Source organism: Polypterus senegalus, chromosome 4, assembly GCF_016835505.1.
Source record: "Polypterus senegalus isolate Bchr_013 chromosome 4, ASM1683550v1, whole genome shotgun sequence".
Classification (NCBI taxonomy): domain Eukaryota; kingdom Metazoa; phylum Chordata; class Cladistia; order Polypteriformes; family Polypteridae; genus Polypterus; species Polypterus senegalus.
The window spans coordinates 135374843-135399334 of NC_053157.1; the positions used below are offsets into that span (position 1 = coordinate 135374843).

Below are 24492 nucleotides of genomic sequence, written 5' to 3' on the forward strand. Positions count from 1 at the left end.
ACTCTTGCTGATACCCCGTCTGCCACAAATTACTCCTGACACTCTTCTCCACCCATTCCACCCTGCCTGTACTCTCTTTTTTACCTCTCTTCCACAATCACCATTACTCTGTACTGTAGATCCCAAGTATTTAAACTCATCCACCTTCGCCAACTCAATTCCCTGCATGATGTAATGCCATTTCCACCTTGAATGCATCCGTCACTCCTTCCGCAGACCTTACCGCTCACACTTTCCTCGTACATATCCTGTATAACTCTTTCTTACTTCTCTGCCACTCCGAACTTCCTCATACAATACCACAGGTTCTCTCAAGGCACCCTGTCATATGCTTTCTCCAGGTCCACAAAGACACAATGCTACTCCTTCTGTCCTTCTCTATACTTCGCCATCAACATCCTCAGAGCAAACATCGCATCTTTGGTGCTCTTTCTTGGCACGAAACCATACTACTGCTCACTAATCATCACCTCACTTCTTAACCTACCTTCCACTACTCTTTCCCATAACTTCATGCTGTGGCTCATCAATTTTAACCCTCTGTAATTATTATAGTCCTGCACATCCCGCTTATTCTTAAATATTAGAATTAGAATTAGAATTAGAACAATCTAGACGAGAACAGGCCATTCAGCCCAACAAAGCTCGCCAGTCCTATCCACTTGCTTCCTCCAAGAAAACATCAAGTCGAGTTTTGAAAGTCCCTAACGTCTTACTGTCTAACGTCTTACTGTAGCACCAGTACATTTTTTCATCCTCTCACTTTCCAAGATTCCAGTCTAGTTAAAAACTCCACTGCCATATCTCTTAAACACGTCTATGCTTCCACAGGAATGTCATCTGGACCAACGGCCTATTCATTTTTTATCCTCTTCATAGCTGTCCTTACTTCCTCCTTGTTGATCCATTGCACTTCCTGATTCACTATCTCCACATCATCCAACCTCTTACTTCTCTCGTTCTCTTCATTCATCAGCCTCTCAAAGTATTCTGTCCATCTGCTCAACACACCTTCCTCTCTCGTGGGTATGTTTCCATCTTTATCCTTTATCACCCTAACCTGCTGCACATCTTTCCCAGCTTTGTCCCTCTGTCTAGCCAATTGGTACAGGTCCTTTTCTCCCTCCTTAGTGTCCAATCTTTCATACAACTCACCATACGCCTTTTCTTTAGCCTTTCCACCTCTCTCTTCACCTTGCACCTTATCTCCTTGTACTCTTGTCTACTTTCAGCATCTTTTTGACTAATCCATTTCTTCTTTGCCATTTTATTCCTCTGTATACTCTCCTATACTCCCCATTCCACCACCAGGTATCCTTTTCCTCCTTCCTCTGTCCAGATGTCACGCCAAACACACTTCTTGCTGTCACCCTTACTACTTCTGCTCTAGTTTCTCATCTGGTAACTCTTCACTACCACTCTGTGCCTGTCTCACCTTCTCCCTAAACTCAACCTTGCAGTCTTCCTTTTTCAAATTCCACCATTTGATCCTTGGCTCTGTCCTCACTCTCTTCCTCATTTCGATCTTCAATGTCATTCTAGAGACCACCACCCTATGCTGCTTAACTACACTCTTCCCTGCCACCACTTTGCAGTCTTCTATCTCCTTCAGATTGACTTTTCTGCATAGGATGTAATCTACCTGTGTGCATCTCCCTCCTCACTTGTATGTGTCACTGTGTTCTTCCCCCTTCTTAAAATGCATATTCACCACAGCCATGTCCATGCTTTGGCAAAATCCACTATCACCTGACCTTCGTTCTTCTCCTTGACACCATACCTACCCATCACCTCCTTGTCTCCTCTGTTCCCTTCACCAATATGTCCATTGAAGTCCGCTCCAATCACCACTTTCTGTCCCTTGGGTGAACTGTTCATCACTTCATCCAACTCATCCAACTTGCGGGGCATATGCACTAACAACATTCATCATCACACCTCCAATTTCCAGCTTCATAATCATTACTCTGTCTGCTACTGCTTCACAAAAAAAATAAAATTAAACCCATTTATGAACGAAAAATAAACCTGAACAAATATATGCTTAGTAAAACTTTTTATTTGTAATTAACTGTTCAAAAAAATGAAAGGTGCACATTTTTTATTGGAAAGAAACTACAGTACATTAATTAGTACCCATTAAGTAATATATAACAATTATGGTGAGTATGATAATGTTATTGTTAAACCATTCAATACATAGTACAATCAACTTGCAGTCTGTTTTTTGAAAATAACTAGTCCTGAGGCAGCTGAGCTCTGATACTTTTAAAAGAGTGACATCTAGTGTAATTGTAATGCAAATGCTTTTGCTTTAAACTGCTAGAAATATTAGGCTTATGCAAGTACTAAATTATATACTGTACAGTGCATCCATATACACAAAACATTTACAGTTTTAGAGCTAACAGTGCAAATGCAGTAAACCAGTTTTTATTTATACTAAATTCTTAAGGCACATAAGATTAAACAGAACTTTTTGTATAAGTTGATTTGAAGGTGAACCCTGAATATTTAGAGATAATTCTTTACATTATATTTCTTTTCTTGAGTGATAAGATGCACACACAAGCTTATCTCTTTTCTTTACTTGCTTTTGAATTTGAAGTGTATATCTGACTTATAATATGTGTTTATCTGTTGTCAAACAATAAATAAATCATTAAAAATATTAATTAATGTTTTGTACATTGGAATGTTTCCATCAATCCATCAAAAACAAGTTTAAGGCAAATGGGTCTGGTACTTACAGCAGCAGCACTGGGCACAGTTCAGAACCTGACCCTGGATGTGGCATCATTTCCTCACAAGATGGATTGCGAACACAACAACAATGGACCAATTTACTGCATGATTACCAATCAACCTGGCTTCCACTCTTTTTAAATTGTAGAAGCGGAACTGAACTGCACTAAGTGAAACTCATATAGACACAAGATGAATATACATATTTTACACATATGTTGACTAGCTACAATTTGAGTGTAGGACTCTGCAGCTATAAGGCAGGGGTGCTAAACCATTATGCTACTATTGGATATTGGGAGCATTTCTCAGATTACATAAACATTATAAAATGTTTTATCTTTAAATCTGCAGCTCTGATTTCTTCATAATAAATAAAGTGCATACTCTATGCAGGTAATTGTTTAAGCCATATTTAATCTTTGTGTAATTATTAACAGTTAACTGCATTGTTATTTCAGAAAGCAAGACCAAAATCTGACCTAGAAGAAAATGAGCTGATAATGTCAATTTTGAGAAGTTTGTATGAGGAGAAACAAAAGAGCCATGTACACAGTCACAGTGGGGATATTAAGCAGGTAAATCTCCCTTTAACAGAGAGATATAGTGGACATGCAACACTGGTTTTAGAATCTACATATTTTAATACTTTTAAATGCAATGTGTAAATGATTGTAAAAATAAATCTTCACAGGGTGTCTCAGAAGATATGTCAAATGAACTAAATATGAGTGCTGGTAGACTTCGTCTTGAGCAGTTGAAGTCTAGAGCAAAAAGGTCTCTAACTGAGTCTCTGGAAGGGATTTTATCAAGGGTGAGTAAAGATATAGAGTTACATTTTCTGAATTTGTCTGAATTACTTTTATGTGGGCCCACCATTACAAGGTGCAGATTGTGGCTACTAGTCGAATGGACAGATCCAGGCATAGTAAAGGGGCAATGCAAACTGGCAAGGAATTAGCCAGAACTTGTAATTAGGATATAGTGGGTTGGATAATGGATGGATGGATGGATGGATGGATTGTGCAGGAGGTTGAAAAATGCATTACCTATAGAACCAGACTTCTTGATTGAGAGTGGTCTATTGCCTATAGTTGCTTGATGAGAAAAATCCCAGGTAAGTGTGAGGATATTCACAAACCTCCAAATTATTGCCTTACAACTGGAAGTTGTTTTTTTATACAAAAGATTTACTCAGTGTAACTTTGAGTAGACAACTTTGACTATAGGTTTTTGTGTATGCACTGATTACTATTCAGTGTACTTGGCCATTTTAGAGTCATTGCATTCATTGCTCAGAAGGGCACCATCCACTGACTCCCTACTGGGATACTTCAGCTGTTACATTGGTAATGATGGAGATTCCTGTAAAGATGTGATTGAGGGAAACCATCTGCCAATTTGGAATCATGGCAGTGAATTATTAGTCCTCTGTATTCATTATTGCCCATAACAAACACCAGATTTTAACACTTGGTTTCTCACAGGTAGATCAGAGGTCAATGTTTGCTTTTTGTTAGTAATCTCCACTGATCTTGACCTTGACCTTGAGGTTAGCACATTGGTGTGATTGTTCCTATTTCTAAAACAAAAAATATCAAAGGGTATATTTTGATTTCAATGTAGATTTTATTTTTGACTGTAAAACTGTGGCCCAAATAGTTTTTCTCCCTTGAATATTTCAGGGGTCATAGGGGTTTTCCTGTACAGTCTACATTTGGGTTATGGTCTTAGAAAAGCCTTGGTTATATGCACCCATTGCTGTGTTGTAGGAAGTGTTACATGAGTATGAGGTTTTTGGGCCTATGTTGTAAGCCATTTGGTACCCGCAATTATAAACAATATTTAAGCTAGCATTCTTGACATTAATTAACTCTCTTTAATGTGGACATTGGTCTCTATCTAGGATTTTCTCCTCTCTTGTTTATTTATTATTATTCTAGTTTGGCTGAGTTTGGAAGAGTATCCATTTTGGAAACAAAGTTTTCATCTCTGTTCTTTGTAAAAGTTGTTCTCTTGGCCTCATGAGACTGTGGTCTCCAGTATGCAGAGGAATGGCTTATTGCATAATGTGATAATGGAATAATCTCCAAATATGAGGTTGTAGTTCACGCCAAGAAAAGAGTGACTTGTTTGCTACATGTAAGGGGATGACTGGCTACCCCAAGTGGAATGGTTTAAGTACCTGGGAATACTATGCACATTTGTGCGTAGAGCTGATTATGAGACTGACCAACAAATCAATGAAAGCACTAGTTTTGTGAATGTTTAGTTTGAAAAAGGAACCAAGTCCTTAGCCAGCGTTTGTTTTTCTGGTTAGATTACATTCCCCATCCTTAATTATGGTAACAGGATCTGGGTTGGGAACGAAAGAATAGGATCATGAGTAAAGTGACCAAAGAGAAGTTGTTCTGCTGAGTTTGTGTACCTCATTTAAGTTGATAAAGTGATATGTTTGGCATTGTGGAAGGAAAATGGAGCAGAACCAGTGCTTTCCCAAATCAGGATCAGTCCGTTCAAGAGGTTTAAGTATGTATTGTGCCTTCAACTAGAGAAGTGTCAGTTCATTGGGAGAAAGAAAAAGACAGACCCAGGACATGTTGGAGGAGCTTATCTCTTCACCATCCTGGGAAAATCTGGGAATTGACCCAACAGTTGAATGGTGGTCTGGTCTGTCTTGCTTTGCATGTCAATCATCAAGAAATCTCCCCAGGATTAGCAGAGTGAAAGTGAGGTGAAGTGAAATTGCATGAATTATACAGCTGTTCTAATGAAAAATATATCGTTTTGATAGCTTCTTTGATCTTATAAATTTGTCAAATCAATTAAAACAGCAAGAATAAGTTCTTTATATTTTGGAGTTTTAGTGCACTGAAAATGAAGGGCAATTTTAATTGAATCATTCATGTTTTATGCCATTGCTTTAACAGGGAAACAGCAAATTGCGTGACCGTAAAGAAAGTGGTGAAAGTGTCCAATTAGATCATTCTTCCTCTAGCTCTGAACTCCACAGCTTAAGCAGAGTAAGTCAGTCATGTATTATTTAAAACCATTACATTTTGACCTTTTTCATTTTTGGCCATTACCTGCTCTTGGTTATGCCATGCATATTTCAAATATGTGTTTTGTTTGTTTGAATTATTTTAGGCTTCATATATTGATATATTTGATATAGTGTAGCAATTACACAAACAAATCCAACAGCAGTAAGTTTTTAAATGCAACGAAGAGTGGAACTCAGAAGAAACTGCCTTAACCAACACTGAGCATATCATTTTTTGCACATGGTTAGTGACTAAGCCAATAAAATGTTATATCTAAATCATCTTGATCAGCATTTTTACTTTTTTTTACTTTTCATACAGACTTCATGTAAAGTGATTCATACATGTAATGATACATTATATCTTCAGACTGGAAGATTTAACAAATAAATATAGATCTGAAATAATGTTTGCAGCTCAATGTTAGAGTCCAAAGTAAGCTCTGAAAGAGGGTAGACAAAAGCACATAACCGAAATATACCAAACACCAACATCTCCTACTCATCTCTCTCTAAAACTCAGTACTCCAGAGTTATGAGGCAGCAATGCTAACCACTCAACCTTTGATCATGTAAACTTACAATTTATATTTTATATATATTTTTGATATATTTTAAGGCTGAAAATATGCATTGATTTCCTTCCTGATTGTTTTGTTTTTGAATGGGTGCCATACAAAATGTTCTAGGCAATATTACACCATTTTGCAGATTCAGAAGGCACAGGGCTTGCTTTGAAGAAGGATAATTAAGTGGACTCTTTAATAAGAGTCCCAAAAAGATGCTAAGGGATTATATGTATATACAGTAGAGTCTCGCTTATCCTACCTTCGCTTATCCAACATTCCGTATTATCCGACGTCCCACTGCAAAAAAAAAAAAAGCTCAATCGCCAACAAGAACTGCAAGTTGCAAGGATGAGCGTAGTCTATTTTTTGTTGCTCCCTACTCTACCACAGCTAATTACAGTGGAACCTGCATAATTCGTTCTGAAAATGTGCACGCAGTCCAAAGCACTTGTACAGTATATCAATGCGAATTTCCCCATAAGAAATATGAAAACTCAGATGATTCGTTCCACAACCCAAAATTATTCATATAAAAATGATTAATACATAATATAAAGTAAAAATAAATAAAGCAAATTAACCTGCACTTTACCTTTGAAAAGAATCATGGCTGGTGTGAGTGAGTTTCTAAACTCTTGTGGGATTCCACCCAACTGGACGACACGCGGAAGAGTGTCCCAAAGCAATCGCAGTCTCCCAGCGCGGTAGCAGTTCGCCATAAAGGCCAATCCGAAAAGATTGCGGACATGCTATAAGCAAGCGCCTGCCATCGATGGGTGATACAAAGAACAAGGAACATTATAAATGCGCAGGGCACAGTGTTACTTTCCCCAGACACTGCCTGACTGCTGTGTCTGTGTATAAGAGAATGGCAGATCCCGCTAAAATAAATAACCGCGCTGTTGCTGTTTCAAGCTGAATAAAGCTGGTATTGCTAAAAGTACTGAAACTCAGTTTCGAGTTTTCGGGTGCAAGACGGGGACTCGCACGTCACAGCACAAACAGACACACACGCAGTCACAATGCTGTAGTAAACAGTATACGCTCGTACGGATGTTAACTATATGAGTGACGGAGTTAAGGTTCTAGAAACTGGAATTAATTACATTGAGCAACAAGAAGAAGCTACAGGAATTGACATAATGATGCTGCAAAGATGGCGAGACTTGACAGCGAAGAAACAGCACTCGTCAGGAAAGCAGACTATGATTAAAAATGTCATAAATCATCACAGGACTGAACTTTTTAAGTACAGTACATACTGTATTTAACTCCAGACAATTCTGTAACTGTAAGTTCATTGTTTCAGTTAATTTATTCTGTTGTTTTGTTTTTTGTTATAAAACATGATTATTAGGTTCATAATGTGTAAAATTATAACATAGTTTGACGTTTAATAGGCTTTTTCTTAACAACTGCCATTATCCAACATTTTCGCTTATCCAATGTTCTGCCGGCCCGTTTATGTCGGATAAGCAAGACTGTACTGTAATTGCATCTACGCATCACTCACTATTTAATTATAACTACAATCACCCTTGGTTTGCAGTTCATTGTGAATTTATGTGCTTGTTCTGCTTGTTTGTACAATTTCATCTGAGTTGGAATACATTAAAATAAAAACTGAAACAACCACATGAAAACATACCATTATCTCTGGACCTTTGTGTCTTTTAATCTCAACATATCCAGAATACTAAATGATATTGACATGATTTTTACTTCAAAAGAATTCAAAATGATTGTGTAACACAATAAGCCAATTTCAGGTTTTTAGGTTGATCACAATAATTATTGAGGATTTTAAAATATTTAAGCTTGTTGAAAAGGAACAAGATTTTTACATTTGCCACTCAACAACTCTTCAACAGTTGATTGTATAAAAAATCCATTCCCACATTTCCAAATGCTCATTTTATGATGAACAAAATAAGTTCATATTCTGTTTTTGTCTAGGGTAAATGATAATCGAGCAAATTACCCACTTGTGACGAGATCCATACTTGAGATGGAGTAACAAAGGTCTTTCAAGATGACAGAAGAGGACATTTTGTAGGGATCAGCCATAGGCACTGCTCAAAAAGGAGGATGGCGTGTATGCCACTTAACTCAAAATTGTCTCTATCAGCGACCAAGTTGTTCTTTGTGACTGTGATGTCTTTTACATGTTCTATAACATTTCAGTATTATTACTGAAGTAGTTACTGAGATAATTATTATTACTGTTTTACGAATTGTTCTTTGCTGTAAAATTACTTCTACACTATTTCTCCAAATAATACATGGAATTTCACAGTGAAATTTTGCAAGGGCTTAATAAGCTTAGAAGCACTACATGCTAAATAACATGAAAAGATATACATCATTCGACCATGATGAGGAGATTATAAGTGCTAGATTTGCTTTTTATTTAGTTTCTGCATATAACATTCATTTTTGCATCCTTCTGGCTGAAAATAAATTTCTTTAATTCATTAGTACTTTTGTGGAAAGAGGTTATTTTCTGTTTAATGAGAGAGCTCCTTAGTATTTTCTCAGAAATAACATTTATTTTAAATATGTCTTCTTATTATTTGTATTGTTTCTGTTTTAGAACATACCATGCTGTTAAATATAGTAATATCATATTACAAGTAACCATTTCTAACCCGTAGGCTATAAAAGAAGTCAAGTCTTTGATGCTGAAAGTTGTTTTCTGTTTAATTTCATCTTGTAGAATTCTTCAGTTTCTGAGCTACATGTAGAGAATGTTGAATTTAGTCATTTAAAGTCTCATGGATCAACAGGGGACCTGAAGCAGCTAGAATGTGCATCTCATGGGCCTCCCTGCCAGGAATTTCGACGCAGAGCAAGTACATTCAGTTACATGCCTAGCCATAACCAGCAGCCCCTTCCAAGAGCAGAGGAAATTACAAGTATACCTAAACCAAAACTTATGAGGCATTACTCGGTCAGCACAGAAACTCCTCACAAACGCAAGTAAGAGCTTTTAAATTAATTTTAATCAATTTATACTGCATCTAATAATGTAGTAAGACTGTTCATGTCAAGAATAAACAGAAGTATCTGAATAAACCAAAGTCCAGTGGTACAGTTTTTAGTGCTACTGCTTGTCTTTTAAAGCCTTGGGCTCAGATTTTGGCAGGACCACTGCTTTTGTGGACTTTACATGTTCCTTGTTTGTCTGTACGAGTTTTCTGCAGACATTCTATATTTCACACCTACCCTACACCAGTGATTTGTAACTTAGTTTAATTAGTTATTAAAAACTTTTCCAGTGGCGGTATACCCTGCATTGGACTGGAACCAATCTAGAGTTTATTCCTGCCTTTTGGCCATTTCTGCTAGGGTAGATTCCATGTACTGAAAATAACAGATTAAGCATAAATGAATGAAGTTTTACACATTGAATTATGACATTCCCGCAACTGTAAACCATACAGACACATTAGGTGATAGTGGGTGGATGGAAATACTGATATATTTTAATGTATAATTTTAAGTCACTATCCTAACAGAAGCTGTTCATACAGTATTTACTGCATTTTATTCAGCTCTGTTTATTTGATTTTTCCAAATAATAATTAGTCAGTTGCAGAAGTCATCTTTTATCTGTTTTATGCTTCTTATTTCAGACTTCAGTGCATCTTCCCCATGGTACTAAGATGTTCATCACCTTTGGTTTCTTTCATCCTTGAATGTCCTTTTTAACATTTGCTATGAAAAATGTACATAAGTCGTCTTTCTATCTCAAATGCTTCTTACCTCTTTGTCTCTGTCTCTCTGGCTGTGTTAGCTTGAATACCTCAGACAGTGATGACCAGGTTATCTCTTCTCCACTCTCCAATTCTTTACCTCCTGCTCGGCAGATGCCCTCCTCTCCAAATATTTTTAAAACTCTTAAAGCAAACACGGGGGGTGAACAGACAGCACGCACACTGAAGAAGAGGTGAGACTGTAAACAAATAACTTCATTCTTAGGCCTTTGAAAAATACAGTTTCCTTTGTGCAGAATAGCTAAAATTTAAACAAGTTCTGCGTCTCTGGCATGACTTAGAGATCTGTAACTAAAGTGCTAACAGTAGGTATTACATCAGTTATAAACGATATAATCAAGCTGGTGATTAATAAATGAGTTTATTAATGATTATAAGTCTTTTAAACTCAGCTCCATTGTTTTAGACCTGCCAGTGGGACCAAATAATAATGCACAATTTAAAAAAATAAACTGCGTAAAATCGTTCATTTACTCATTACTATAATTAAAGTACAGAATTTTGCTTTTAAAGGTGCCGTATTACATACACCCGTATCATGCTGCAGTGTTTTTCTTTCTTCTTCAAAGATGGCCAATTTGCTGTATCACAGCAACAATTGCTTCCAATTTCCCCCAAAGGCTTTCTTGAATGTCCTGATTCAATTGTATAGAATTTGATGGACAGACTATTATCTGCTAAATGACAGGGGAGTTTCAACTTTCACATTACAAAACATTCCACTTTCTTTTTTCAACTTTTTTATATTTCCGTTTTTCTTTTTGTTTTGTAAATGTGTTTTTTTTTAATTTTGCAACTATTGGTATTGTAAATTGGATACACAGTACAATTATTTTACCAACTTTATATATTCCGACAGAGTACAATCTGCCCTTGCTAATGATATATGCCAGGGTTCTTCAATAATGGATATGTATGCAATGGATACTTACTTCAAAATAATAAAAGTGTAAGCAAAGAATCCTGTTTTTCATACTGCTTCAAAGTAGTAAAGCTAGAAATATTACTTGTAGATATTTAATTAAATTTTTTTTTAGTGTTCGTGGCATGTTCACTGACACTCATATAGTGTTATTCCCGCACCTATAAAAATAAGAATATGGTTCATGGTGTTTTTATGATAAAACATTACTGAATTTAGGAAGTTATTCTGTTATAACATGTGTAGAACATAACATTCTCCCAGTGTAAAAATTCTGAAAGAGGAATATATGATCTTTATTTTGAACGTGAAAGTTAACTGAAGGATGATGAAGTTATCGCCACTTAAATCAAAGTGGCAGAAAACCAAATTGAGGCTTTGTTTAAAGGGATAACATGGTACCTACCGGTACTTGATTTTCTACTATTAATGGTATACTTTTATATATTGATGAATATGTTGAAAATAAAAGTTGGAGCATTTCAAGACAAGTTCAACTTTCGATTTACTTCAGGGTGGGCATTTATATAATATTTAAAGGCATGACAATGTTCATTAATCGAAATATATTTGTATAATTTATCCTTTAAAATGAATGTTTTAGCTTTGTTTTAGGAGTATTATAGTTTTATAAAAATGGGTAATTATAGAACATTTCAGGGCATCAAACATAAGGTATTATTACTGTGAAAATTAAATATAACCTAGTTTTCCAGTTTTCAAATGGGAGAATGTGCAGGAGATGAAAAATATAATGCTGAACCCATTTTTTTTTGTTTGTTTTAAGCCACAAATACCGTGTAAGTAAAGGAATATTAAAACAAATTGAGGATAAAAAATTTAGTATTTAGGTTAATTCAAGCCTTATTGGAGATGGGGGTTTGATTCCCTTTATCTCATTACTGAAGTTAAAAATGTAATGTGAATACTATGTATCTAATAATGCTTCTGGGAAAGATAAAGATAAAAATCTTTCTATATATTAACATATGTATCCATAGTCTAACAAAAATTAATCATATTTACTGTTTCTATTGTTCCTATAATATCCACTATCTAATAGCACACCTGGGCCTAGTTGTTCAAAATTAATCTTGATAATGGATTGGGTCAGATCTTGAAAATGGATTCTGATATTGGATTAGGTCACATAGTCAAATCTAGGTTTTAATCTGGATCAAACTCTCAGTTTGCGTTGTTCAATACCTTTTAGTAGGACTGGAATAACTTTGATCCAAAAATGTATTTATTTATAATATGCACCTGATATGTTTGCCATTACAGTGATAAAATGGAAATTAGTCTATTACTCCTTTCAGTACAGTAAGGTTAAAAAGACTTTTGTCCCCTTAAAAGTATTCTCTAAATAGCTGAAAAAATTAAATAAAATGTATTTAATTTGAACTGTCATTTCACATTTTATTTTAATTACAATGACAAAATGAAAAATAGTTTCTAATAATGGAATCCCTTACTGCATGTCCAGTCAGTCTCTCATTCTGAGAGAAAGTCGTAGTAGGTGTGTCTTGAGTTTTGAGTAGGCTCAGGTGCTTAAAAAAATGTCATCGCAGAGAGGGACATTCTGATTGTTAACAATGCTGTGTAGGGCAATACAAGCAAGTATTATTTTTCATGCTCCTTTTGGTTCCACTTGCTGCAATTAGTTAAGGCATGTAAAGTGCCTCTTCAGAATTTCATTTTAACGCTCAGTTGCATATCATGTTCTGCAATGAGCACTGTTGAAGCATGCCCGCTCAGGTGTGTTTAGCGCAAGAAAAGGGGTCATCAGCCATGGTTGGAGTGGATATGCACCGTCTCCTAATACAGTGGAACCTCGGTTCACAGCCATAATTTGTTCCAAAACTCTGGTCGTAATCTGATTTGGTCGTGAACCGAAGTAATTTCCCCCATAGGATTGTTTGTAAATACAATTAATCCGTACCAGACCGTATGAACTGTATGTAAATATATATTTTTTTAAGATTTTAAGCACAAATATAGTTAATAATACCATAGAATGCACAGCGTAATAGTAAACTAAATGTATAAACATTAAATAACACTGAGAAAACCTTGAACAACAGAGAAAACTAACATTGCAAGAGTTCGCGCTACGATCCGCTTGGTAAAAAACTTTTTTGTAATGAGTTTTAAGCACAGGGAAAAACATTTGAAAAATCCGTAATTTAATAAACCACCAAGAAAAGTAACATTGCAAAAATGCATGCTACGAACTGATCACTGTAAACAGAAGTGAAAACAAAAACAAGCCTGGTGCATTCTTTAACTGCCTTCTCTGCCTTATGTGTCCAACCCTCTCCCTCGCTCTCTCTCTCTGTCTTGCACGCCTGTGTGTGTGTGTCACTCTGTCTCTCTTGCGCGCCTGCACGCCTGCGTGTGTGTGTATGTCTCTCTCTCTCGCGTACCTCTGTGTGTGTGTGTGTGTCTCTCGCGTGCCTGTGTGTGTGTCTCTCTCTCTCCTGCACCTGTGTGTGTCTCTCTCGCGCGCCTGTGTGTGTGTGTGTCTCTCTCATTCTTGCTGTCTCTCGCTGCACAGGGAGAGACTGAACACATGTGGAAATCATCAGCGCTCACAAACCGAAAGGGTGACTGGCTTGTTCGAATACCGAGTGTGTGATTGTGAACAGATGCAAAAGTTTGCTGAACTTTTTGGTTGTAAACCGATTTGTACATGTTCCAGGATGTTTGTGAACCGAGGTTCCACTGTATTATGCCATCTGGTTGGTTGGTTTGGAGCTCTCTGTGTAGAGCGCTTTCCCTCAGGATATACGCATCATGGAGAGGCCCAGTCTACTTCACAACACAGTTTCTGATCATGAGGTCATCATCACCCACAAGTTGTTTGTTTATACTGTGTCTCCACTTTCCGTTGATGTACTCTCGCTCTCAGTTATTAGATGCTTAAATATACACAAGAGTGCAGTTGATAATCCCAATAGTGTTCGGTATGTTTCCCAAAAGTAAGAACTTGGACTTGGTTTCAGAAATCTGGTCATCCCTTGGAAATGAAACAAACTGATTGCCCAGTCTGGCCATTGTGACTGACACAGCTTTCACCACATCATACACAGTTGATTTGTCCACTTCTATAATGTCACCAACAACTTAGTAGAAAGGCCTAGATGCATAGAACAATAGAGCAATGAGGACCTGTATTTCCAGAGACAGGCAATGACTCGTTCTGGCTCTGTTAGTGTGGAAGAAAGTGGATCCTCACTGGTAGAGACAGTAGCTACTGCAAAAGGAGCTTGAAAAAGAGGCTTGAAGCTTTCTTTGCTAAACAATGAAGATGATGATGCATATAGGGCACTTCTTAAAGGATAAACAGAAAGAGCAGAAGCACAGGTTGGTCTGACAGAGAAACACATTACTTTAACCCAATTACATCAAACCAAATCCAAACTTCAGATACTCCTCCCTAATGCACAGCTTCAAACTTCTGGTCATTCCACAAATGAAAAACTCTGAATGTGTTTTTAATTTTCAACTGCTGAGCATTTTAAACACATGGTTAAAATAACTACAATGTGCTTAGGTAATATGTATTTGCTCTTTTATTTATTTTTTTGTGGGTCAGATGAGGTCTGACTATTGTGGCAGATGACCAGAGATCCTGCCCCACCGGGACACCTGGAAGGACGGACCAGGAGAGTGGCACTATCTTTCCCTGGGTGTAAGAGGGCAGCCCCCCTGGATTCCATCAGTGCCATGGAAATGGAGCTGGGAAGCTCAACCCTGTGGGGACCCGCAGGGGGTGCCTGGACGTTCCTAGAGCCCTGGAGGACAGCACTTCCACCACACCAGGAAGTGCTGCCGAACCAGGAACTTTGTACACCTGAGTGCTTCCAGGTGCAAGGGCAGCACTTCCAACAAACTGGGAAGTGCTGCCAGAAGACCATCACTGAGCACCTGGAGCACATCCAGGGTGTGATAAAAGGGGCCACCTCACTCATTTCGTGGAGTCAGGAGGGAGAAGACGGAGCTTGAGAGAGAAGTGGAGGCAGCTGAAGAGAGGAAAAGGACTGAGTTAGTGTGGGGTTTTGTGCACTGTCGTTGGCTTTGTGTTGTTGTGTCACAAATAAACTGTGTGTGTTGCGGACATCTGGTGTCGTGTCCATCTGTGGCCGGCTATCTTTTACACAATTTAAAAGATATCGAAAATAGGAAGGGGTGTTTATATTGTTTTATATGCTGTTTTTTGTTTCTTCAAATAAATACACTTTGAGTGACCCCATTCTGGCTACCTTTTCTTTTACATACCTAGCAGCCTACGGTGTGATTTATAGTCCCATTTAGTGCACTGGTAATACAGATTTGGTAATCCTGAAAAATTTGTATCTGGATTAGAGTGATTTAGTCCCATTTTGCTTTGAAAAACCAGGACAAAAGTAAAATGGATTAGGATTATGTGATCTTGAATTACAAGTATAGGGATTTTAAAATCTGGATCATTTTAATCCAGATTAAACCTTTTGATCAACTAGGCCCTGATGCAAAAATCTTATCAGCACTTTACATTAGGTATTTTGCGCAAACTGAAATCTTTTTGTGTTTTCTTCATTAGCTAGATAGACTAGATAGACTGTACATGATGTTAATGTAAATTGAAAGGGCAAAGTTAAAAAAATATATATTGTAAGGTCTTTCTCATGTGAAATGCTATTTTAGTACATTTAATTACATACTGTATTTGAACTTGACTAGAATTGAAGCATCCATATATTAACTCCCATCAATCCATTATCTGTCAAGGTTATTGTTGCAGGGCTGTAACCCAACAACCCATTTAAAACTTGCTTAATACCTCTTTGTATATTAAATGCCTCCTGTAGCCTGATGATCCTGAACTGGATTAAGTGTATTTTGAGATAAATGGATGGATAATAAAGTATGTTGGAAGTTTTCTTATGTTTCTTTTGCTGATACTGAGATGAGAGTTCCATGCTTTCTGTGGGTATCTACAAAAGTTTTGGTTGTTTTTTAGTCAATATTTGACTTTATCTGTACTTTTAATTTCCCTTTTCACCTATTGCAAAATATGCTAGCCAGTTTTGCTTTAATTACAGTGTCTTTACAGAATGGATCTTCTTGCAACAGTCCTTAAGAACCTGATACAAAACAAAGCAAAGGCTAAATTGTAAATTATAAGAATATAATATTAAAACTGTTTATCTCCTTGATAGTAGTCTCTATTATTACTTTATCCAGAAAGTTAGCATAATATAACAGCAACTTTCCCAGACCAAAACTGAATTTAAAATATTCTAAATAATACAGTGAGGATTGCTTAGGCCATGTTGCTTATTTGTTTATGCACTTAAAACCATACTTTGTTTAGTGTTAAATATATACAGTCCTTTGACTATATTTTTGTGATTCAGTTTGTGTTGGATTACTTTAATAACATTGTGACCATCAACACAGCTCATTGCCTTATCAAACTATGTCACCACATTATATTGTGGTTTTGTCTGGTTTCATTCTTAATGCTATTCTGAGTATCTTATTGCTTAATGAATGCACACTTATTAAGTTAATCACTGGGGATGGAAGTCAACTGCATGACTGTACTGATTTTCTAACTAGTCTTATATCAGTTTTCTTGCTTTTTTATTCTCCTCTGTTTCCATTAGTTAAAACTGACAAGGAAAAGATGCTATTGTGAAATGTGTGTACTTTTTACACGTACAGATAGCAAATATGCAGAAAAGGAGGTTTATATTATTCTTCATATTATAGATTCCATGGCTTAATCTTACCATCAAGTAGCTTTTATTTATTGTGATGACTGGAACAAACAGAACCATAAATAGCACTTTAATATGGATATTTTCTGTAAAGAACAATGAGGGCTAGCATTAAAATTGCACACCAGAATGTACTGTAAAGGGTCGGAAAAATTGTGAAACACCAGAAAAGAAGATTGAAAACAATCATACAAAGTGTTTTTTGTCTAGTTCTCCATTTAGAAATACACTATATAGAGTGTGCTATTTAGAATAATGATTAATACCACTAGCATCATAGCCTCTAGGTAACACTGCGAGACATAAGCAGATGAGTGCAAAAGAACACACATTTAATGGAATGATCCACAGCTTATACTCTTTATTATATTATTAACCCATTATACCTTGAGATTTTTATGTTTATAGTTTAAACATTACACTTCCAAATTTCTCATTATAGTTTATTTGGTTTAAAGTAAAGTGCATTCACAATACTGACACAATGATTACATATATGTATCATATGAGCCACTTATGTACTTGTGGATCCTCTAAACTACTGATCTGTTGGTGTATTTATATAGATACCAAATCTAAAATTAATTAATGCATATTCTACACTAATGTGTGAAAAGTACATTGAACAGGTACGTATAAATTCTGTTTCTGTTTCCATCCACACAACCAATTTGTGGAAACTGCATTTTCCAGTACAGAGTTGCAGTAATTAATACAAGACATGAACTGTGTTTGAAAAGGATAACAGTCAGTTTTTTAGACTGTGTTGCACAGAACTGTGAGTTTCTGGGTATATTGTGGATCCTCCATATTAATTTGTAGGGAAAAGGTAGAAGAAGGAACAATTTTTTCCATTATTAACACTAAATCACATATTGTAGGGAACATTGGAGCAGCGAAAATACAGGTATGTGATATTAATAACCCACTAATATCTTATGATGGGTTTGCTGTGCTATGTAATGTAGTGAATAGGAATAAGTAAGGTCCTAAAATGAAAGGGTCTCTACAAGGATGTATTTACTGATTGAGTTGCCATTGTCTTTGGATTTAAAACCAATTAATCTCTGAGCAAAAATCAAAAACCATTATTACCACACTTATTTTAACTTCACCTGTTTGTTGTCTGGTACAAATCTTGTAATCGATATTTAACCCAATTCCTATTGTCCAAATGACTTGACATTTTGCACACTTACTCACTTCCGGTGACAATACATGAATCAGTAATCAGTTCATTAATTGATCATTTAATCCATGTTAATTAAGAAATTAAATTTTCTTATGAAGAATAGTTCAAAATTTCACCAAAAGATGGAGCTAGTAACGGATAGAAATATTAAAGGAAGTGTTAAAATATTGATTACAAAATTATACTAAAACAACCCCAAGACTAAAAAGTTGAAAATAATATATATATAAAAAAAACTTTTAAAACCCATGCTTATATTAAGTTAAAAAGTGTACTAAAAAAGTAAAAAAATAACTCTCTTGTACATCACTCATAAAATAAAAGTGTGGGGGCTTTTCATCAATCAACATCAAAAAACACTAATTAAAATCTTAGCAAAAGCGCCCACCTTTTATTTGGAGAGTGATGTATGAGAGACTTACTTTTTACTTTTTAGTACACTTTTTAACTTAATATAAGCATGGGTTTTAAGAAGTATTTTTTATATATATATTATTTTTTTTATTTGTTAAAACCATCATGTCAAATTGCAAAAACTTTATGAAAGGCAACTAAAAGTGCCTTAAAATAAAGGAGACCTTTTATTAGTTTTCATTATATTGTACTCTAATTAACTCAAGTATGCATTTACTCAGTGTTCACTTTATTGTATGAGAAATGAAAAAAATGGTATTTTACAGTGGTGTGAAAAACTATTTGCCCCCTTCCTGATTTCTTATTCTTTTGCATGTTTGTCACACAAAATGTTTCTGATCATCAAACACTTTTAACCATTAGTCAAGTATAACACAAGTAAACACAAAATGCAGTTTTTAAATGATAGTTTTTATTATTTAGGGAGAAAACAAATCCAAACCTACATGGCCCTGTGTGAAGAGTAGTTGCTCCCTTGTTAAAAAATAACCTAACTGTGGTGTATCACACCTGAGTTCAATTTCCGTAGCCACCCCCAGGCCTGATTACTGCCACACCTGTTTCAATCAAGAAATCACTTAAATAGGAGCTGCCTGACACAGAGAAGTAGACCAAAAGCACCTCAAAAGCTAGACATCATGCTAAGATCCAAAGAAATTCAGGAAGAAATGAGAGCAGAAGTAATTGAGATCTATCAGTCTGGTAAAGGTTATAAAGCCATTTCTAAAGCTTTGGGACTCCAGCGAACCACAGTGAGAGCCATTATCCACAAATGGCAAAAACATGGAACAGTGGTGAACCTTCCAGGAGTGGCCGGCCGACCAAAATTACCCCAAGAGCGCAGAGACGACTCATCCGAGAGGTCACAAAAGACCCCAGGACAACGTCTAAAGAACTGCAGGCCGGGAGATTGGTCTCGTCCGATGCGAGAGATGGACGTCTGAAGTGGAGCTCCGCTAGCAGTGGTGCTATTTTTCATATTATTTGCTTATTATTCTGAGATATCCTGTATTTATTCAACCCGAGAGGGACCGCTACAGTATATGTAAACACATATAAACATGGCCAACAAGAAGGGGGGTCCGAAAGAATCGAAGACTAAAGCTACATCCAAGCTGCGATCAGCAAGCCCTAGTTCGAGATACGGCCTCTCAGAGACAGACCTGGATCAGATGGGCGAAAGTACAGACTCCTCGGGACCACGGTCCGCTACATCGTCGCCTGCTGAGAGCGAAAAGGGGAGCGAAGGTGCGATCGTGAGTGCAGATGTGGATAGCTCGCCGATTGGAGAGGATTACCTGAAACTGGAAAAGGCCGGGAGGTCCGCGGCTTCAGTTACGCAATACGCGGGACTGGAGCAGCGGGACACCGCTTCAGCAGAGTCTGCTGCTTCATCTACGGTACAAGAAGGCACATTTGAGCTATCTGAACTGAAAGTGTTGCTCGCTGAGCTCAGGCAAGATATAAAGAAAAGCGAGAAGGCTAATGAGAAAGCAACGGCAAAGGCACATGAGAGACTGAAACAGGAATGGAAACAGGAGATGAAACAGGCCAATGAATGTCTGCGACAGGAAATCCAACAGGCAAATGAAAGGCTGCGTCAAGAGGTACAGCTTGAACTTCGACAGGTGCTGGGTAAAATTGAAGAGCGCATTGAGAAAAACTCGCTAAACTGAGCACGCTTGCTGATCGATTGGAGCATCTTAGTGAGACATTCACGAATCGGATCGAAATAGCCGAACATCTAGCTGCCAGTGCCGAGGAAAGAGCAGTAAATGTCAGTTGAATGTAAAAAACTCGGAGAAAAACTTGGAGACAGACTGGCTGCTTTAGAAGATGGGAATAGAAGGTATAATGTCAGAATTGAAGGCTTGCCGGAGAATCGAAAGTTTAAACCCGTGAAATTCGCAACTGAACTTTTTCTAAAATAATCGGGGCGACTTTAAAGCAGAATCTGAGATAGCAGCGCTTACAGCGCTGATCAAACACCGTCAGACCCCGACCAAGATCTTTTATAGTCCGTTTTGAACGATTATCATTTAAGTTAGAGGTGATGGAACTCCTCAGGAAAAAAAAGGAAGATATTATATATGAAGATTGCCACATTCGCGTCTTCCCTGACTTCTCTCCAGCAACAGCTATCAAACGCCGCCTTCTATAATATTAAACAGCGCTACGGCAAGCCAATGTCAAATACGGCCTCCTGTATCCGCAAAACTGAAAGTGGAATGGCAGGGTCATTTCTATGTTTTCGCTAGCAAGGAGGAGGCAGAAAATGAGTTAAGAAAGCTGATCCCGGACTATTCTGATACATAATTGTGAGTCATGGCGGTAAATGATAAAGCTAGGATTAATAATCTACTGTCTGATCTATTTGTTTTAAAATACGGGTTTTTATCAGCATATATTCTCATATTCTTATATTATTATTACTTACTTATTACTTATCATTACTTAGTATTACTAGGGCTAAATGTTTATGTTTTATTGTGCTTAATTACGTTTTCCTCCTCTTTTTTTCTTTTCTAATTATTTCATGTGTACCCTAAATGAGACTGTTCAATATCATACCCTTGGTTTGCTGTTATTGCTATTACTGCATTAAGACTTGTTATGCTTGTTTTGGACACATCTTTAACACCATCACCTGGGTTTATTATCTGGGGATATCATCTTAATGCACTAAAATTGATGAAGATTATATGTATGTATGTATGTATATATATATATATGTATATATGTATATGTATATATATATATATATTAAGTGCAAAATTCTTTTCTTTCTTTTTCCTCTTTTAAAGACTATATTGGTAACAGATATCTCTATCTTTTAACCTTAAAGCGCCACTGCATGGGGGCTTGATGTGCTTTGGACGTGCTCTGTCTCTGGGTATGTCAGAGGACTGGGACTGCATGAAGTGGGTTTTAGCCTCACCTGGGGAGGCAAAAGGGAGGGTGGGGGTTAAGGGGAAGAGAAAGAGAGCAGGCTTGATCTATATCTAATCTATCATCTCAATCTTTATAATTATAACTATCAACGTAATAATAAGCTGCATGGCAACAACTCTTGGGGAATAGGAAATTAAGACCTAAACTATTTCACTTCCAGTTAAGACTATAATATGACACCAAAAACTCAGAATCAGTGTCTCCATGATGGGACAGTTAACTCGTAAGCTGGAATGTTAAAGGCCTGAATCACGAATTAAAGAGAAAGAAAGTACTTTCTCACCTAACAGGTCTAAATGCTAAAATAGTATTTTTACAGGAAACCCACTTACTAAGTAAGGATCAGTTCCGCTGCAAAAGACTGGACTGGCCAAATGTTCCATTCTAGTTTTACAAAGAAAACTAGAGGGGTGGGAATTCTCATACATAGAACAGTACCATTTGTAGCATCAGATGTAGTATTGGATCCTGAAGGGAGATATGTGATGGTCATGGGAGACTTATCTAACTGTAAAATGATTTTGATAAATGTTTATGCACCTAATGTTGATGATAAGGAATTTATACAAAATTTATTTGCATCCATTCCCAATCTGAACACTCATAAACTTATAATGGCTGGGGACTTTAATTGTGTTCTAAATCCACTTTTAGATAAGACTTCCTCCACAGGGGAACGCAACTAACACCGCAAAGATAATTACAAAGTTTATAACTGATCACAACTTATCAGATCCCTGGAGGTTTTAAACCCAAATTCAAGAACATATTCTTTCTACTCACCAGTACATCATTGCTACTCAAGGATTGATTACTTCTTTATAGATAATAACTTCTTGCCTAAGATTAAATCTTGTAAATACGATGCTATTGTTATTTCAGACCATGCTCCGATGATCTTGGAGCTGAAATTACTAAGCCCCATACACTCACCCGCAGATGGCGTCTCAATCCGCTTCTATTAGCTGACGAGAATTGTACTGAATTTATATCCAAACAAATTGAATTCTTTCTAGAGACAAATACATCCCCTGAGATCTCTGCAGGAACACTCTGGGAAACTCTTAAGGCCTTCTTAAGAGGACAGATTATCTCATATCTTTCCCACAGAAATAAATCCGAGCGAAGAAAGTAGCAGAGATAAAAGCGAAATTACTAAAATAGATGAAGAACATGCCAGACTACCAAGCGAGACTCTACATAAGAGGAGGCAGGCTCTACATTCAGAATTAAACCTCTTGACAACTAAAGAAACCGAACAACTAATTTACAAATCCAGACATCATTATTATGAACATGGAGAGAAAGCTAATAAGCTTTTAGCGCAACAAATTCACAAGCAAGAAGTGCGCAACGCAATCTCGTAATTACTAACACGAATGGAGATAAAATCATCGAACACAAAAATATAATGTGCACTTTTAGAGACTACTATAAATCCCTATATACTACTGAGTTTAAAGAAGACAATATACAATCTAATGCATTTCTGGATAAATTACAGATACCACAAATTGACGCTATTAGTGTGGAGGAGCTCGATAAACCTCTGTCATTATCAGAATTACTGGATGCTATAAAGTCACTCCAAGGTGGAAAAGCAGCAGGCCCTGATGGCTACCCTGCAGAGTTTTACAAGAAATTCTCCGCTCAGCTAGCTCCCTCCTATTAGCAACATTTACAGAAGCCAGAGATAACCAATCTCTTCCACAAACCTTTCGCCAAGCACTAATCACTGTCTTTCCAAAACAAAATAAGGACTTATTACAATGTGCATCATACAGACCAATTTCACTTCTGAATAACGACGTTAAAATACTCTCTAAAATCATAGCTAGAAGGATGGAGAAAGTGCTCCCTCAATAATATCACAAGACCAAACTGGATTTATTAGGGGCCGACACTTATCTTCAAATCTTCGACGCCTGTTTAATGTAATATACTCACCAACTAAATCAAACACCCCAGAAATATTATTATCATTGGATGCAGAAAAAGCATTCGACATGATTGAATGGAAATACCTTTTACTATTTTGGAGAAGTTTGGGTTTGGCCCGAACATTTGTGCATGGATTAAATTACTGTATACTAACCCAGAAGCTTCAGTTTGCATCAATAACATTTGCTCAGACTACTTTAAACTAGAACGTGGCACAAGACAAGGATGCCCTTTGTCACCACTGCTGTTTGCAATTGCCATTGAACCACTGGCAATACATTGTCGAAATACTGATCAGATAAAGGGGATTAGCAGAGAAGGACTGGAACAGAAAATCTCATTATATGCAGATGACATGGTACTGTATATATCGGACCAGAAAATTCTGTGCCTGCAGTCTTAGCAGCACTCACAGAATTTCAAAAGCTCTCTGGTCTCAGAATTAATCTGAATAAAAGTGTACTCTTTCCGTGAATTCGCAAGCATATAATATTAGATTAGACACCCTTCCTTTTATCATTGCAGAACAGTTTAAATACCTCGGGTAAACATCACAAGTAAACATAAAGCTCTTTATCAACAAAATTTCGTGTCTGTATGGAAAAAATTAAACAAGACTTGCATAGATGGTCAACCCTTCATCTCACACTAGCTGGAAGAATTAACACTGTTAAGATGAATATTCTTCCTAAGCTCCTTTTTATTTCAAAACATACCAATATACATTAATAAATCGTTCTTTAAGCAATTAGATTCAACAATAACCTCATTTATTTGGAATTCTAAACATCCACGCATCAAAAGAGCGACCCTACAAAGACAAAAGGCAGAAGGCGGCATGGCTCTACCTAACTTCCAGTTTTATTACTGGGGCAAATATACAGTCGATAAGAACCTGGACACAAATAGAAGAACATACACAGGCATGGACCGCAATAGAAGTAAAATCCTGCAGTACTTCTTTGTATTCCTTGCTTTGTGCTCCAATAAACACACGTTATCGGCAATACACTAATAACCCAATTGTGCTCCACTCACTTAGAATCTGGAACCAATGTAGAAAGCATTTTAAGACGGAGAAGCTTCTTTCTGTGGCACCCTGCAAAAGAACCACCTCTTTCAACCCTCACAAACATATGCAGTTTTAATATCTGGAAAAATTTGGAATTA

The 24492-nt window shown here is 36.8% G+C and overlaps 1 protein-coding gene across 5 annotated transcripts in view; it reads left to right on the forward strand.

Annotated features, from left to right (window-relative positions):
* Positions 1–24492, forward strand: part of tbc1d1 (TBC1 (tre-2/USP6, BUB2, cdc16) domain family, member 1) — a 294800-nt gene that overhangs the window by 127222 nt on the left and 143086 nt on the right. For 4 of the 5 annotated variants that reach the window (XM_039751281.1, XM_039751283.1, XM_039751285.1 and 1 more), the window contains 5 exons: positions 3207–3323; positions 3440–3559; positions 5676–5768; positions 9074–9336; positions 10154–10306. In XM_039751281.1, the coding sequence (XP_039607215.1) occupies positions 3207–3323; positions 3440–3559; positions 5676–5768; positions 9074–9336; positions 10154–10306 (746 nt within the window). The remainder of the gene's footprint in view (positions 1–3206; positions 3324–3439; positions 3560–5675; positions 5769–9073; positions 9337–10153; positions 10307–24492) is intronic. The other variant, XM_039751284.1, reaches the window with a different exon arrangement.